The sequence below is a fragment of the Cokeromyces recurvatus genome (assembly GCF_025118155.1).
Source record: "Cokeromyces recurvatus strain NRRL 2243 chromosome Unknown BX663scaffold_11, whole genome shotgun sequence".
Classification (NCBI taxonomy): Eukaryota; Fungi; Mucoromycota; class Mucoromycetes; order Mucorales; family Mucoraceae; genus Cokeromyces; species Cokeromyces recurvatus.
In genome coordinates this window covers 38,137-55,302 of record NW_026251397.1, presented here as the reverse complement: position 1 = coordinate 55,302, position 17,166 = coordinate 38,137, and the positions used below count along the sequence as shown (strand labels likewise).

At 30.5% G+C, this 17,166-nt stretch overlaps 3 protein-coding genes across 3 annotated transcripts; 1 reads left to right on the top strand and 2 right to left on the bottom strand.

Annotated features, from left to right (window-relative positions):
• Positions 1-1,548: 1,548 nt before the first annotated feature.
• Positions 1,549-4,701, top strand: BX663DRAFT_507618 (kinase-like domain-containing protein). Its single transcript, XM_051527370.1, has 3 exons — positions 1,549-3,260; positions 3,349-3,902; positions 4,028-4,701. The coding sequence occupies exons 1-3, from the start codon at positions 1,886-1,888 to the stop codon at positions 4,616-4,618; spliced, it is 2,520 nt and encodes an 839-aa protein (XP_051383131.1). The 5' UTR covers positions 1,549-1,885; the 3' UTR covers positions 4,619-4,701.
• A 50-nt stretch (positions 4,702-4,751) lies between these two features.
• BX663DRAFT_453535 (uncharacterized protein) lies at positions 4,752-7,289 on the bottom strand. Its single transcript, XM_051523802.1, has 4 exons — positions 6,593-7,289; positions 5,795-6,505; positions 5,293-5,668; positions 4,752-5,055 (listed from the first exon to the last, which is right to left on the bottom strand). Exons 1-4 carry the CDS (start codon positions 7,200-7,202, stop codon positions 4,809-4,811), a joined length of 1,944 nt encoding a protein of 647 aa, XP_051383130.1. The 5' UTR covers positions 7,203-7,289; the 3' UTR covers positions 4,752-4,808.
• A 175-nt stretch (positions 7,290-7,464) lies between these two features.
• On the bottom strand, positions 7,465-16,751 carry BX663DRAFT_507611 (uncharacterized protein). Its single transcript, XM_051527369.1, has 19 exons — positions 15,894-16,751; positions 15,733-15,814; positions 13,803-15,660; positions 13,535-13,719; positions 13,286-13,437; positions 13,009-13,206; positions 12,726-12,919; positions 11,172-12,656; positions 10,699-11,069; positions 9,988-10,638; positions 9,565-9,915; positions 9,319-9,500; positions 9,193-9,252; positions 8,649-9,132; positions 8,445-8,578; positions 8,210-8,376; positions 8,098-8,130; positions 7,954-8,044; positions 7,465-7,887 (listed from the first exon to the last, which is right to left on the bottom strand). The coding sequence occupies exons 1-19, from the start codon at positions 16,718-16,720 to the stop codon at positions 7,596-7,598; spliced, it is 7,797 nt and encodes a 2,598-aa protein (XP_051383129.1). The 5' UTR covers positions 16,721-16,751; the 3' UTR covers positions 7,465-7,595.
• Positions 16,752-17,166: the final 415 nt, after the last annotated feature.

The window sequence follows — 17,166 nt, the reverse complement described above, 5'->3', positions numbered from 1 at the left end:
ATAGAACTGCAGATAACGTTTTGTTAATCAAAACGAATAAAACCATATATCCTCGATTCTTCTTTTGATAGACTTCAAAATGAGGGTTCGTAAGAAACAAAGAATGAAATACATCAGTAATAAGTCATGTTTTATCAAGCAACTAACTTACAAAAAGTAAATTTAAATGATGAAAATTATTTATATGTATATGATAGACATGACTAGGGATAATGTTTACTTACAATCAAGTACCAATAAATTCAGAAGTATATTCTTTGTGTTAAATATTATTATTATTAGGCCCTTCTGAACCATTGTCAATTGATATATACAATGTGACAAGTAAAAAGAAAAAAAAATCAACCTTATAAATGTATACAGCTAATATTTACAGTATTTAATCAAGTATGATTTTTGAATCAAACATCTCGTAATTTAATTCACTGTATGCGTGCGTACTTATTTGATAGATTGTGGATCAAAAATAATAATAATAATAAAAAAGAGAGAATAAAGTCCTCTTACCTTAATCATTATAATGCTTAAAAAGAAAAAATAAATAAATAAATGCACTATATGCTTGTATATATATGTTTTAAAATAAACAATAGCGACATTCATTACTTTTTGACTTTGTACTTTATTCTTCTCTTAATGTAACCATTTAATAACAATGAGTGACATATTTTTGCTTCTTGTAAAATTGAAAAAAAACAAAACCCCCCAAGACTAGCTCTTTCTAATGTAAATACTTTTTGTTTGGAAAATTGCATGGATTGTTAACTCTAGACTTGTATATAATCTTAGATTCACTACTAAAGAATTGTATACATTTATAAACTGTCTATCACTTTGGATATCATTTATTTATAAAGCATTCAATTAAAACTACAAATTATGTAAGATTATTATAAAAGGAGACATCGTATATCATGGAACAGAGAATATATGAATACTTTTAAAAAATGTTATATATCAGAATAAATACTCGGAAAGGGATTAATAGATCAATAGTGTACGTATTTTCTCTTTTTTTTTCTTTCTTTTTTCTTTTTTTTTTTTAAAAAAAAAATGGTCATTGTTACTAACTATACGAGCTTTTTCTTTTCTTTTTTCCTTCAGCAAGTTATTCGAAATTCTAATTCATTATATCCTAATATAAATAGTTCCTTATTGGTCTGAGCTTACTTTTTTTTAATGTTTCATTTTAATTCAAAATGAAAATATTTCATAAATAGTATACAACTAAATCACACATAATGTTCATTTAAATATTAAATCCATATTTCTTCCCTCTCTACTACCTTGAGTACATTTCTGTTCATCGTTTTATTTTTCTCTTCTTCTTAATCTAAAACGATATCCAACTCTTTCCTTTTCTTTAAAAGTTAAACTAAGAGTAGACTAATGTAATGTATTTAAGAGATACTATGTACTGAATTCGATTAGTTAAAAAAAAAAAAAAAAAAAAAACTGACTTGTTCAAACTTAAAGCAGGATAAATACTAATTTAAACTCAGTCACACCATTTAAAATTATAAGTGTAGGTTTAGCTCTGAGTTCCTCATTTTATTTATCTTTTCTTTCCATTCTTTCTACTGTATACTGCCCATTTATGAAATTGTTAATATTGATTTAATAAATAAATAATGCCATTACCTTCAAGTATAACCTCAAATACTGATACCTCACCTCATCATTACAACAAGTTTTGGACTAAATCTGTCATGACTGATTCTACAACTGAAGATGAATCATCAACTAATATTATAACTGTTGCAGGTAAAATATAGATATACACATATATACTGCTACAAGTAACTCATATATACATAAAAAAACCAAAATAAAAAAAGATGATAAATTAGCATCAAGATATAATTATACCATCGAAGACTTATCTATGAATAAAACAAACAAAAACAAAAAAGACACATCCTTTCCTAAAAATAACCAAGTTAATGTGTTTAATTCCTTTGAACAACCTAATTCAACAAAACGTTATCAAACAAAGATGCTTCTGGCATCACTTATCGAACACTTTTGTCGTACTTATGGTGATACGCCTGATGCAAATAGAAAAGTCTTTTTCTTAATTTGTCAAACTTTGCGTTCATTGGGCATTATTGATGCAGAATTTATGGATGAAATGGCAACTGTCCGTTCTGCATTTCAAAATGCTTTTCATAAATTATTTTATACAGCTGTTCAGACAGTTCGTAATCAAGACTTGGTTCGATTTGATGACAATTTATCTGTCATGTTGATTAAGTCTACTCCTGAAGACACTGTTTCTTCTGTTGTAAAACATAATATGGCTGATGAAAATCCAGAGTCTTCAAACTCGTCGTCATCGTCGTCGTCCTCTTCATCCTCTGACTTTCTCAGTATTAAACAACAAAAAGCCATTGATTATTTTAATTCTTGTTATACTACTACACAGCATCCAAACGTAGTCATGACACCTTCTTCTTCATTTAATAATAATAATAATAATAATAATATCAGTAAATTAAGTTCCTCATCTAACACAAATAACTCAAGTAGTTTTCATTCTTTTGTAACTGGAGATGACTTCTTCCATAACCTAAATGTTCAAAACTCTCGTTATAATAATGACTTTATTGAGCTTGGCTTACTCGGTAAAGGAGGCTTTGCAAGTGCCTTTCGTGCTCGTAATAGACTCGATGGCATTGATTATGCAATTAAAAAGATTCGTCTAGGGAACGATATTGAAGAAACAAAGAATAATGATGAGAATCCTTATGAAAAGATCTTTAGAGAAATAAAGAATCTTGCTCGACTGGAGCATCATAATGTGATTCGTTATTATTCATCTTGGTTAGAATATGATGAATATCGTGCAGAGGATGCTTTAACATCTGATTGGGAAGAAGAGAGTCGTTCATCTAGTTCTTACAACAAGGATAGACCTACAACCATGAATGAAGAAGACAGTAATAGTGTTTTCGGAGGAAGGGACCCTACCTTTTTTAGTGAATATTCTCTATCTTCTCTTGGTTATGGTGGTGGTGGTGGAGGTTCGGTAAGCGGTATGTCTCATATTCAATTTGGTGAATCTACTACAAATAGTTATGATAGCAATCATGCTGCTATTACAACAACCACTTCCACCTCCACTACTATGAGTGAATCATGGCCAACTTCTAATCAACAATGCAAATCAATATCATCTTCATCTAATCAACATAACATGGGGACTACTAATCAAGTTAAAAGTGGTTGGACTTTATTTATTCAAATGCAACTATGTCCAAGTAAGAGCATGGATATATTATTGAACAAAAAAAAAAAAAAAAAAAAAAAAGTCATTCTTAAACTAACTTTTTCTTTTTCTTTCCTTAGCTACTTTGCACGATTATATTCGATTTCGTAATAAGCGATATTCTGAGGAAGGATCCTTTAGTGTGATAGATACAAGACGTAATATTGAAATATTTGCACAAATCTTAGAAGGAACAGCCTATATTCATGATCAAGGATTAATTCATCGTGATTTAAAACCGAGTAATATCTTTTTAAGTATGCCAAATGGTTCAACTTATGTGAATGATATTGATGGGAAACGAAGAAGACGAAGATCCAGCAATACAAACCATTTACTTACCGATTCTATTTCCTCTTCTATGGATAATTCATTAAATAGTTATGATAGTAATCATCTATGGGATGAAGCTTGGGTGCCCAAAATTGGTGATTTTGGTTTAGCCGCAGAGGTGATGGACGATGAAAAAACTGGCAGTACTGTTCTTATTCCTACGCCCATCTCATCTACACCACCTAGTCCTAAACTAGGCCCTCAGACCCATTCTCAATCTAATTCAGTTCGTCGATATAGAGATCGACCTCATCGTCCAAGACCAAGACGTACTCGAACTATTGGTGTTGGTACTCGTACAGTAAGTAATACAACAAGTCAAGTAAAAAGAAAAACATATATTTATTTATATATATAAATATATACCATTTATTGAATAACTGTTTCTCTTTTCCGCCCCCCCTTTTTTTTATTATTATTATCTAGTATGCATCACCTGAACAATTAGCTGTTCCTGCACAAGCCTATGATGAAAAAGTGGATATTTATTCGCTTGGTATTATTTTGTTCGAATTATTTCAACCCTTTTCAACTGGGATGGAAAGGGCAGATTCAATTGAAAAATTAAAACAAGGTATATTTCCAGACGGGTTTTTGAAAATGTATCCTAAAGTGACGGCTTTAATTATTTGGATGATGGATCATAAGCCTGATCATCGACCTTCAGCACATCAATTATTAGGATTTGAATTATTTTCACATCCGAGTGTTCAAGATGAGGGCGACTTATGTTTAACATTACAGACTCAACTTCAGTCAAAGGTGAATCAACTTGAACGTAAGAATAAAGAAATTGAGGAACTTAAGGAAAAATTAGAAAAAATGGAGAATGAGAAACGACGAGCGTTAGTAGAGATGCAGCAAAGGTTAGATGAGATGCAACAAAGACTTGATTCGTTACTTTGTAAAGAAGAAGAAAAGACGAAAAGAGCGAGTGGTTTGCATTCATCAGCTTCATTTCTGAAAAAGAAAAAAGAAGTAACATGGTCAAGTCTAGATTCAATAGCAAAAGAATGATTTCCTGAAAAAGAAAAAAGAAAGATATACCGTATATCATTCAATTTTATTTTTTTATTTTATTTTATTTTTTTATTTTTTTTATTTTATTTTATATGTGTATAAATATTTTTTTTTTTTTTTTTTTTTTTTTAATAGTGACAATAAAAAAAAAAAAAATACAGACATACTTGCATGTATATTATATCATTTAATTATTATTACTTTGAAATGAAATAGACGAAGATAATTTACCAAATGCTTCTAAAAAGGCCTTCTTCTTCTTTTTTTCTTTTATTGGCTTTGACGGTTCAATTGTAGTCTTATTCAAATCTAATTCCGATGCTGGATAAGATCTTGTTTGAAGTGGAGTGTAATTGATTGTAGCTTTAGGAGAATATAGATTAGTTTGATGGTTACTTATCGTAGATGTTCTTTGTTGTAATGAACTTAGATTACTGTGATTTAAAGTTGTGTTTCTTGCTCTACTATTAAATGTGGATATATTATTGTTTGGTTCAAATGCAGATAATCGTGCTGAATTACTATAAGATGAAGATGATAATGAAGCAGTGGGTGAAATAGGTAGAGGTGGGTCTACTAAATGAGGCACTGAGGATGCTACTACAGTCGGTGTAGATACAGTCCTTGCTCGAATGATATTTTGGTTTTGGTTTTGCTGCTGTTGTTGTAACTGGTGTTGTTGTTGTTGTTGTTGTTGCTGCTGCTGCTGCTGCTGCTGTTGTTGTTGTTGTTGTTGAATCATTTTCTTTGCTGCAATCATCATTTTAAGTGCACGAATTTGAAGACTTGTTTGATGTGACAATGCAGCAGTTTCAAATATTAATGGAGCGGTTGACATGTTAAGCATTTGATGTAATGCGTGAGTCGCTAATTCACGAAGTCTTGGAATATCATACATATCAGAAAGTAATAACAATTGAGATAATATTTGAGGTTGATATTGTTGTGCAGTTAATAAATTGTCAGTATAAATAAATTGTAATAATGCAATAACTACTGCATGAGGGTATGGAAATGACATGTAACGACTTTTTATCAATGAAATTTCTTCTATTTCCTTTTCTTCCTTTTCTTCTTCATTATTCATATTATTATTAGTAGTGGTAGTGGTAGTGGTAGTATTTACAATTGATAAATCATCCTTGTTTTCTTCGAGTGGCTGCTGCGAAGAACGTTTTGAGGTGGGTGGAGTAGTAATGATTTGTTGATTATTTTTCATCAAGTTAGCAAAGTAGATCCAGCGTTGACATAAGATGGCTGAATTGACAGGAATACTTAAATTATCTTGCGTAATGATATAAAAGTCAGAAATAGCAGGTTCATTTAAAAGACGAAGGCCCATCTCTTGAGCTAAAGTTGAACAGGTTGTCTTTGGTAATGAATAAACACCAAAGGCTTCTAAATCGACCATAGCAATATGATCAAAATTGATTTGTCGATGATTATAGTCATCTAATAGACTTCTATTTGAATTACCAAATACGATAAAACGATTTGTATTTTCATGAAGGACACCTCGATTCCAAGAGCCCGTACTAAATATCGTTCCTGTTTCAATGCGTGACCAAGTAAGTTTACTAAAATCCAATGACCAAATTGTATAGGATTGAGATTGAGGTGATAAATGAGTACCAGCTAAAATCAAATGATTTCCTAGAGTGTGACCTGTAGGAAACCTTAAGCCAGGAGGCATGATTGAACCATTTAAATAATTAGAACAGTCTTCAAATAGAATTGTTTGTGAAGAAGGATAGATAAGTTGTAATTCTCGTTTAACATCAGCAAAATTGTAATTAGTGTAAAGATAAATAGGGTTTATTTCGTCTGCTGCTGCTGTTGAAGAAGAGCGTATGACAGAGATACGTCGTCCACCATTACTATTCTCTTCATTATTTATGTCATTGTCTGTATCATCATTTATATCATCATTGGTATTCATTAAGTTTATAGTTGATGTAGAGAATCGAGTACCAGAAGGTGCAGTAACGGTAATTGATCTATAAGCCCCAACATGCTTTTCAAATGTCTTTACTTGTTCCCATTCCCAAGTCTTTAAATTTAATATATTCAATTCATCTATATAATTATTTTCCAGGTCTTGACCTCCTATCACTAATAATTTATCTTCAGTTATACTCGATAAATGAGCATAACGAGGTTGTGGAGAGTAAAGTGAAGGTTGTATTAAGGGCTTTTTCCAACACATTGTCTCCGTATCAAATACTGATATATCATCTAGAACACATAATCCATCACTTGATATTCTAGAATATCCCATACCTCCAAATATAATAAGCTGCTTATTATTATAAACACTAGTAGAATGAAAATATCGTGCTTTAGGTGGTTTATCGGAATCTGGTGGAGGAATATGTCTAGTCCAGCATAAAGTGTTCAAATTTAGAATGTATAAATTATTTGTCATTTTACGAGATGTTGCTAATCGCCCAGCAAAAACATATACTTTATCGTCAATAATATCGACCGAAGCACCTACTAACGCAGGAGGTACTTCCTCCATTGTAACATGTATTTGAGTAATAATATCTGAAATAGATTGCATTTGAATTGTTGAAGGCATTTTAGATTAAATAAATAATAATAATAATAATAAAAAAAAGAACAGGAAAAATATTAAAAAAAGAGAAAAAGTATAAAGATATTTATTAAATGTAAACTGCCAAAAAAAAAAAAAAAAAAAAAAAAAAAAAAAAAAAAAAGTTGTATGATTTTTAATGAGAGCACGTACAATTACGCCAGCAAAAATTAAAAAAAAAAAAAAAAAAAAAAAAAAAAATAAATAGTCCAGTTCTTTTTTTTTTTTTTTTTTAAATCTTTCCCCTTTATGTACTACGACAGATAGTTTTAAACAAATAAAATAAAGGAGAAAGGAAAAAAAAATTAAAAGTAGTTACTTTGCATATTTGACGGTTTCTTTATTTATTCTATTGTAAGCTTATAAGGAGAAATTAACTTACATAGGTGATAATAATAGACTATTTTTTCTGGATGGAGCTTGATGATCAGTTATTTTGGTTATACGCTCTTCTAATTTGGCAAGTTTATCCAACAATAAATGATTGAGTTTTTCTAATTTATCCAATTTCTCTTTGTCATCTTGTTCAACATTAGATAATCCTAATGCTCTGTTAATGGGAAAGAAGTTATAGTCTGCATTTTTTAAGCATGTTGCTACATAGGATTCAGGTCCAGTATATTCAGTTCTATCTTTGTATTTAAGATGAACCAAGAAAAACAAATATTGCCTATATTTATAATTAGTGAAATAAAAAGAAATAAAAAGAAATAAATGTATATGTATATGCATGTACCAAATATTATGATCATTCTTAACATGCTCTTCAAATCCTTTCTTTGCATGACGTTGAAATTCCACTGCAGGAATACTACAAATGAAACAAGCTAATCATTTTGTAAATATATGCTTATTGCAATTACTCATCTATAATACTTACAATTCTTCATATCTTGTTGAATAGATGATCTTTCTGTATATACATGTATATACATATAATAGATAAGTGAATATTGTTTTCTTTAAGGAAAAGAATTATACAAGTAACTTACCATCACGAAGATGACCGAACGTATCAAAAATAATACCAAAGATAGCATTTAGTAAAAATACGACTACAACTAAATAAAATGACATTTCAAATACTGTTCTCCAGCCACTAGGTTTATGAAGTTCACTTGGCTCTAAAATATCACCAATACCACCACCAGATCTAACACTATATATATGTATATAAGTTATCTTGATCAGTTATATATGTATATATTCTTTACAGTAGTTCTTTACCCATGAGATAAAACAGTGATAAAACATTCCACAAGAGATCCACAAAATAGACCTTTTGTATCATCAAATTGCTTACGAAAATACATGTATGCTATAATACTGTGAATATACACAACAATAATACCTAAAAGGGCCTTATATGTATATATATTTTTTTAAAAAAAAAAGTACTTGTAATGTATGTGTATATAAAGTATTACTTACTGTACGAGAAATGGAGTGAATATTCAATGTAATACTCGATATAACTCCTTGAAGGATACTATCTCTAAAAACAAAATCAAGTAAGTGAATGGAATAGAAGCTTGGATAGATAAATCCTATAGCAGAGAAAGTAACCATAAGAACATGATATAGGAATCGACTCTCAGATAGAGTAGCCCAGAAGAAGGTTGTAGATCCATGATGTCGATTGATTAAGATAGGTAGTTGAATAAAATAAAATTCTGCTGTTAATAATAACCATAATCCAATATGTACAAATCCTAAAAGATACCAACATGTGATAACCATAAGGGAAGGATGGTTACTATTATTATGAATGCTTAGATCCAATAAAGCAGGATACATCATAAGTAACATATTTAACAAAATTGTCACGCCATAAGCTGACTCCCACCAAAATGAACTGTATTCAGTCAAGAATGACAAGTATTTACTATGTGCAACATGAGCCTGGTTTTCAATTCTATAACAACGAAAAAAGAAATTTAAGAATTAGGTTTATGTAACATTATTTGACATTTACTCGTAAATTATCATTCCTGATTGTTGTACAAAATCCTCTATTTTACTTGACGGGGACTCTCTAGTGATAGATAACCCAAAAAAAAAATTAGATAATGTAACATGTATATGACTATACATTAGTTACCGTTTGACTGTCCATAAGAACCTCTGTTTAGTTTCTTCTCTTAAATATTGACAGATTTCAGGAATTCTAAATAAGACACGAGTAAGTTGCTTCTTTTGTCCATAATCCATAATAATCTCAATCTTTCCAGTATGGCTTTGGAAGTAATTGAACGCTTCATTATTTTCAAATAATAACGCATCCTATAATAATAAATATGTGTAACTTTGCTGATATATCAATATCAAAGTAATGTAATGTAAATACCTGTTCGTGATGTAAAGCTGGAGCTAGAGTCATGATTAAAATACAATACAGGAAACCACATTCTAATCTTTCATTAAGATTTTTAGATTTCAAGTTCCCCAAGTTTTCCTTGTATATCGTTTCCATATTATCTCGGATAACTACTAAATCAAGTGAATCGACCATTTCCTTAAAAATAGTCTCACTATTTTCAATTCCACCTTCCAATAAACTAAGTAAGCATGTTAATACTTTAGATTTCAGCTCATTGACTTTTACTGGATCACAATCATTGTAGTTTTCTTTTAAGATTATATTCATTGGATTGATAATCTTGTTATTGAAAATCGTTACTTGATTTTTCAAGCAGCCCTATTTTGTACTATTCATTTAGATTTACATTTTTTTTTTTTTTTTTTTTTTTAGAAATAAAGTAGATAATACCTGTGCTAATTCAGTTATTGTATCTAATACTTGTATGATTAATTCTATATTTCTCTGATTACATAAAGGCACAATTGCATGGAAATATTCTACTACATCCAATACAATGTTAAAGCTTTTGATGTTATCAGGTTGTTTAGCCAAATAAGTTTGCAAATGTAAATTATGTCCTTCGACCATGAGTTGTAATGTCCTCATTGTATCTTGCATTACTTTGTAGTCTTTCATAGTCGAACCTAATTCGGGTACCGTTTCAATCTTTGTCAACATTAAGTGAGAAATTTCTTGATAGACTTCATTTGTCTCCTTTGATAGAGCCTGTAATTGATATTGACTCTTTAAAGTACTTGATGCTCTTTTTCGGGTTTTTAAATGATGGCTGTTCCTTTTAGTACCAATGTGATTATAACTGAAAGTATCTACAAACCCAATAGAGTTACTTCTTTTGTGTGCTATAGACGTTACAGATTCTTGCTGCTGTTGACCAACATGATCCAACATGTGTTGTTGTTGACGATCCATCTTATACATTCTTCTTGTTAGATAAATCTGTGAATCTTTAGAAGAATTGATACCACTTTGTAAACGCTGATGAAATGAATAAAAAAATCTTTCTTCTCGAATACTATAAAAGTATTCTTCTAGTTTATCCTACAAGAGGATAAGTTTTATATTTTTTTTTTATTATTATGATGAGTATTATATATATACCTGCACATTTTTGTTTCCACCATCGAGTAATGCTATTAATAATTTTAAAGCTGCATCAAATATGCGTCTACGCGGTGAAGATAATAGATTTTGAGCAATAAGAGTACTACCCAAATCATTCAACGTATTTTGTGCCATCATTTTTTTATTTTCTAATTTCTCAAAGAGACTGGGATTGCTGTTAGGATCGACTCGTGATACTGCTCGAATATATTTTCTAGCTATTTCCTCTAACAAATTAATCGTGGCCACCTGATAGTGCTCAACACCTTTATCAATTTTAGTTGTCGTCATTGTTGAAAGATAGGATATAAGTGATTTTACATTTTCATTCTTATCGTCATTGCCTTGTGACAAGTGGAAATGGGCACCTATATATATAAAAGAAATTTTGTAAGTTGTTGAAAAAAAAAAAAAAAAAAAAAAAAAAAAAAAAAAAAAAAAAGACAATAATATAGATTATACAAACTAACATAATGTTTTAAATTCTTGCTGTTGATACTGCTCTACTGCAGAGCTTGATTTTATGTTATTAAATAGGTCTTGAAAACTGGCATTGATAGGATCTTGTATAGGTGCCAACAAGCCATCGTTGGATGAAGTACAAGTTGTCGTGTGATTTTCATGATGATAGTGATAATTACGTACATAGAGTGTATCCAATTTTGCTGCTGCTTCCTTTAAAGTGTCATATAGTTTTACGGGGTTCATATAACCTCTAAAGCCAGCAACATTAATCATACTATCTAAACATGCTAATGCTACTTGAAGGGCCTTTTCGTCATCATAAGCAAATGGCAAAAGTTTGACTATGTTATCAACGAGTCTTGAATAACGAGGTATTTCGTTTGCTGCCACCTCTACGGAGATATGAAAATCAAAGACACCTCGTAAAAATGCGAGAACACCACGGAATACATAGTTGTAAAAATCCATATCATGCTTTATTATCGAAGAATCAAGGCATTTGGATATAGCTTCCTCAGAGATGGTGATCAGTTGTAAAATGTTTTCATTGTCATGAATAGGGTCCTCTAAAGTCAATTCAATATCTTCAATATAAATAGATGCAAGAAATTTAAGCATAACTGATTTCAATCCTATGCATATATGCTCATCATGAACAACATTATAAATATCTTGAATAGAAAAGATAGTGCGCGCAAATGACTGTCCAAATGTATTTTCTCCTTGTCCACAAATAGCCAAGATACTTATCAAGTTAATGCAATAGCTGGATTTATGCATCGCTTTTAATCTCGTTACACTGTCAAAGGGTACGTACTCCTGTCGATGATCCATAATAAAGCGCATCACGATATCTTGATTATTTTTTATAAACATGCCTTGAGTCTTTAAGAAATCATGAAGAACAAGTAAATACTCCCCTTGATGTTTCCTTGATAATTCGATTATCCGAATAATGTGTCCCTCCTTGACATGACTACTAAGTTGAAGGTTATTAGAACAGAGTTGGGCAAAGGTAATAGCAAGCTTGGGTGAAAGCTCTGTTACACTGATTAACAGATCCATATTAGAGAGTACGAATTGGCTTTGAAATTCCTTATCATATTTAGTGACGGTATGTAAAAGTTGTAAACAGATATTCATGGTATCAATAAATATAGTATAATGCTTTGAAGGAAGAATGTTCATAAGGAATTTAAGTATAACAATCAATAAATCGCATGCATTCATGCTTTTAAAGATACGACAATAGATACTGCTATCATATTTTGTAGTCTTTCCATCCTCATTCAGGGGTACTTTTAGTAGGAACTGTAATGTAGAAATGATGTCTCTTATTTCTTCACAATATTTCATAGATTGTTCGTCATCAAAATTGTCAGCGTAAGCTAAGGCTTGGAGTAATAGGACTTGATCCTCTATAGAATGATATACTTCAAGTTGATCCGGGTTACTCAACACAACTACACTGGTTAATTTTTCAAAAAGTTCTATAATACTAACTAGTTAGTAATTCCTTAAACTACCTACAACAGGATTATTATACTATCTCAATTTACCTTGGCTTTCAGTGAATAACCGATGCATGACAATAATAGCAATTTCTTTAAGTGGAGCATACTCGTATTTTAAAATATCCTTCAAGATAGGCATCAAGCTTTCTTCTCGGTCACGTGGCCCAGTTTCCTCAAAAACAGAAAGCATACATGATAATCCAGAAGCATTAGGTGAAGTATGATAGTCAGAAAAGGGACTAAGAAAAAAAAAAGAAAGAAAGGATAAGAGAAAGGGTTAAATGCTCATATTATATACATGTATATAATATATAATTTTACAACTTACTTTTCCGTAATTTCTTTCCATATACTTCCCAATTTCAACATTCGAACGCGAAGTCTCAAATCAAAAATTAGATTAAAAATACGTAAAATCTGAATTTTAGTATTCATAACATGCTGATTTTTTTCTGTCAAAGTGTATCTTTCATGCCATTCTTTTCGTATTTCCTTGCTAGTTAGGTATTTATGATGTTCTTCATTTCTAACATAATGGGTGTACATGTATCAGTTTGTAAAAATAAATATTACGTTACTTTTTTTTTTTTTTGTTTTTACTATACCTTGCATCTGTGCGTCCATCTAAAATACGGACAAGCGTTCTAAACAAAATAGCTATATCTCTGCTTCTTTGGAAGAACCCATGAAGTAATTGAGTATGAACTAATGCTAATATTGAAGATAAGAGTTGTATTTCATGTATCTTATCAGTAAACTAATATATAAATAAAGGAAATATTATGTTTAGTATGAATATATATCCTTTTTTTTTTGCTGATTTAGTAGTAATTGAATAATTATAATATACAAACTTCAATTTCCATTGTACTGAGGAATCTAAGTGTCCAATTTTTTAGGCTTTGAAAGAAATCAGATTCAATCTCATTTGAACTGAAAAGATGAAAATCTGTTGGATTATTAGTTGTAATTGCTTTTGTATAAATTGTAAAATCAGATAAAGCAACTTTTTTGAAATGATGAATATTAATATACAACACTATGTAGAAGAATTTTTTTTTTTAATTAGTTCAATATTATATATATATAAAAAAGGCAAGACGTTAGGAGAGAAAGACTTACCTCTTAATAAATCGCAAAACTTTGATCTTAAAGTAGATGGAATTTTTTTATTTTTTATACATTTAAAGCATACTTCTTTAGTAAAACAACGTCTGAAAAATTCGTTCACTTTTGCATGCGCTTCATTTGAAAGAGAATAAACTAAATCAATTACACATTCTATGAAAAACAGTATATTTGGCTGCTTTATTAAAAGTGTATCAAGATCACGCCATTCATCATTTATCAACTTTACTTCTACATTTTTTTGTTGTTGTTCCACTAATCGAGTCATGAATAAACAGCTATTATCTTTGCTATTAAACAATTTTCTGGTGACAGTATCACGATATATACCAACCAAAGATTTAGAATCCTTTGATGTCTTGATTAGAACTGGAGATAATAGTGCCTTTTGACATATAACACTTAAAAGCTGTATATAGGCTGTTTGTTGCTGCAACTCTGGTATAAAAAGATCATTTTTCAACCCATTCACGACTTCTTCTGTTCGTAGTAAAGCGTTTTCTATTATATTTTCCACAATGGGTATAGTTATCAAGTTGTTTTGTTCTGCTGTGAGTTCTAGTAGCTTGATCATCATATCTGTAGCTCCGATATTATATGAAAGATGTTCTAAAAACAAAGCTATTCCTCTCTCTCCGGCTTTATTAAAAATGTGCAATTGATTTAATTTCCCTGATTCATGTATGATGCTATCATCATGAGTCATTTCATATGTTGATTTTTGAATTAAAAAGACACGTAGTAAGTTATAACATAATGCTAATACATTTCGTAGCTTGGTGTTCAATAATAACTCTGACTTGGTTACTTCCTTTTCCTTCATCTTGCTTTTGCTACTAGAATTTAATAGTTTGTTTTGTTGAAAATGAGGATGATAGCTGCGAAGCTTATCGCGCACCGTTTTCCGTTTATCCAAATCAAAGGGCACTATAATCATGTCAATAACCAAATCGATGATACCAATATCTCGAAGTAGTGTCTGATGATATTCAATGGGTAATCCAACACGCTTGAATATGTCTGTTTCATTACTTTTAGTACAAAAGCGAATAAGCGCCTTTAATATATCTGTAATCCATTCATACTCTTCGTCGTAGAATGGATAGCATACACTCGTTTCATTTATAAAGGGTCTGTCTTGACATAGATAGAGTTGAAGTTGTGGTATCATCTCATTAGCAAAATTAAACGTATTTGCCAATTCCTCATCTACAAGTGTAATTGAAAAGCAATCATGATAATGAAAATCTTGAGTCGCAGTGATACCATATAGTGTAGCATCATAATTTAAATTATGATGATTGGCCGTTACCAGGTCAGGGTGATCAGAATTTTCTTGATCATTGGTCATGATGTTTAACGATAAGGGGCTCATAGAGGAATATCCCTCACGCTTTTTAAAACGTTGGACTGCAGAAACAGTCAACATATGGTTCTTGGTATTAGCAGGTAATAAGTCATTGTGGGGGAATGATGTAACAATGGGAGAAGAGAAATTAAAACTAGGTGTACAAAAGGTAGATGCACTACTTTTGATCTGCTCACTATTGGTAGCATGTATCCAACAGCCAGTCATGAGATGTTTAATACGTACAAAAGATCCATAAGGGATACCTGATACAGAAGGAGCTGATATAGGAACAAGCTGGAATAGAGTATCATCTTGACTCAAATCCATAGGTTGAGATGGATTTTTCACTAGTTTAAGAGTAAATGTTGTTTTCCCAGTGGCTACATCAATCTGGACACTACTAGATTCTATAGCTAAATAAGCTCGTGTTGCCACATGACGAATACGAATTGACTTTTCCCATCTAATTCTTGAGCCTCTTGTTACATCCACGTTTTCAATCTATACATATTTAACCAAACTTGAACATTAATACTATATATATATATATGTATATCTTCAAGAAGTTCTTACCTCCCAAAATGCTTGTGGAGAGTCTGTTTCCTTTGGATCCAAAGGATTAATAATGTGCTTTTTTAATATCACTATATCGTTTCTAAGATATATAAATATATATGTATTAACGTTATAATAATCATCATTACATAAATAAGCCTAATGCATGACATAATTACCCGTTTAACAAAGAAGCCTCTAAATAAGATTCCATTTCTTTATGATAGAATCGAACATATTGGCCAGAATTAGTATATTTAACATGTTTAGTGTCATGGTTAGAAGCTGGTGAGTAATGAAGTCTTATAGTCCAAGAAGAAATGCGTGTGTGAGAATAAACTTCGAGACTCATACTATTATTATTATGATTATTAGTGTAATCTACATTAAGATAGCCTTCCGGACGAACACATTGTAATGCAATCGTTTCACCTATTCTAATAACATCGCCTACAAACCGAATTCGATAGCGAGGCATGATTCGAAAATATCCTACAAATTCACTTGACAAGTTTACTTGTAATCTGTTTTGTTTATTCTTATAGCCCGTTTTGCCTGTTACTGTCAAATATTTTTTAAAGTGACGATTATAGAGCTGAATGACTTGACCGTATAAAATCGGTTTCCCTAATAGTCGACGTTTCTCGGCTTCATTTTGTGCTATCTCTTTAGTAGCCTTTTGTCGCAATAATTTAAACTGTTCCAGTTCCTCAATCGTAGCCTCACATGTAAAACTTTCAACATCGTCATCACCGATGAATGCCTTCAGTTCCTTTTGAGCTGAATGTGCTTGTTGAGGTTCTATCCTAAAAATACTTGCTCCTAAAGCATCAGTAGACGAAAGAAAAGAAGGATGATTTGATCTAACGCAAACGTTAGTTTGGAGAGGATTTTCAGCTGTTAAAACATTATTATTTTCGTCAAAGAAAAATAATTCATCTCCTAGCCGTAATAAAGGTTCACTACTAGCATTTGTGTTACTTTCTGCTGCAATGCGTACAGGCATTTTATATACAAAAAGTATAATGAAAAAAAAAAAAAAAAAAAAAAAAAAAAAAAAAAAGGGAAACAATTATAATTACTGTTGTTTAAAACTTTTAATATAAAAAGATGTGGTTAGCGGAGACCATTTTTGGTATCATTTGAAAGAATAGTTTTTATTAGTCTTTTTTGTTTAATAAATAAAAATAGTAGTATGGTATCGTTTAATTATTTTTTACTGGATGACAAATTTATTGGCAGCAAAGAGGCATCTTTTTTTTTAAGAGTTATAAATATTTTGTGTAAATAAACAGTATTTTTGCATTATTATACTTTTTATAAATAGGTATATCTAATTCGTTTTAAGCTTAATACGTCCGCTTTTTTATAATAGTCAATACTATAATAAAACAGATAATCTACTATACTTTTTTTTTCTGTAAAAAAAAAAAAAAATAATGATATTATCAA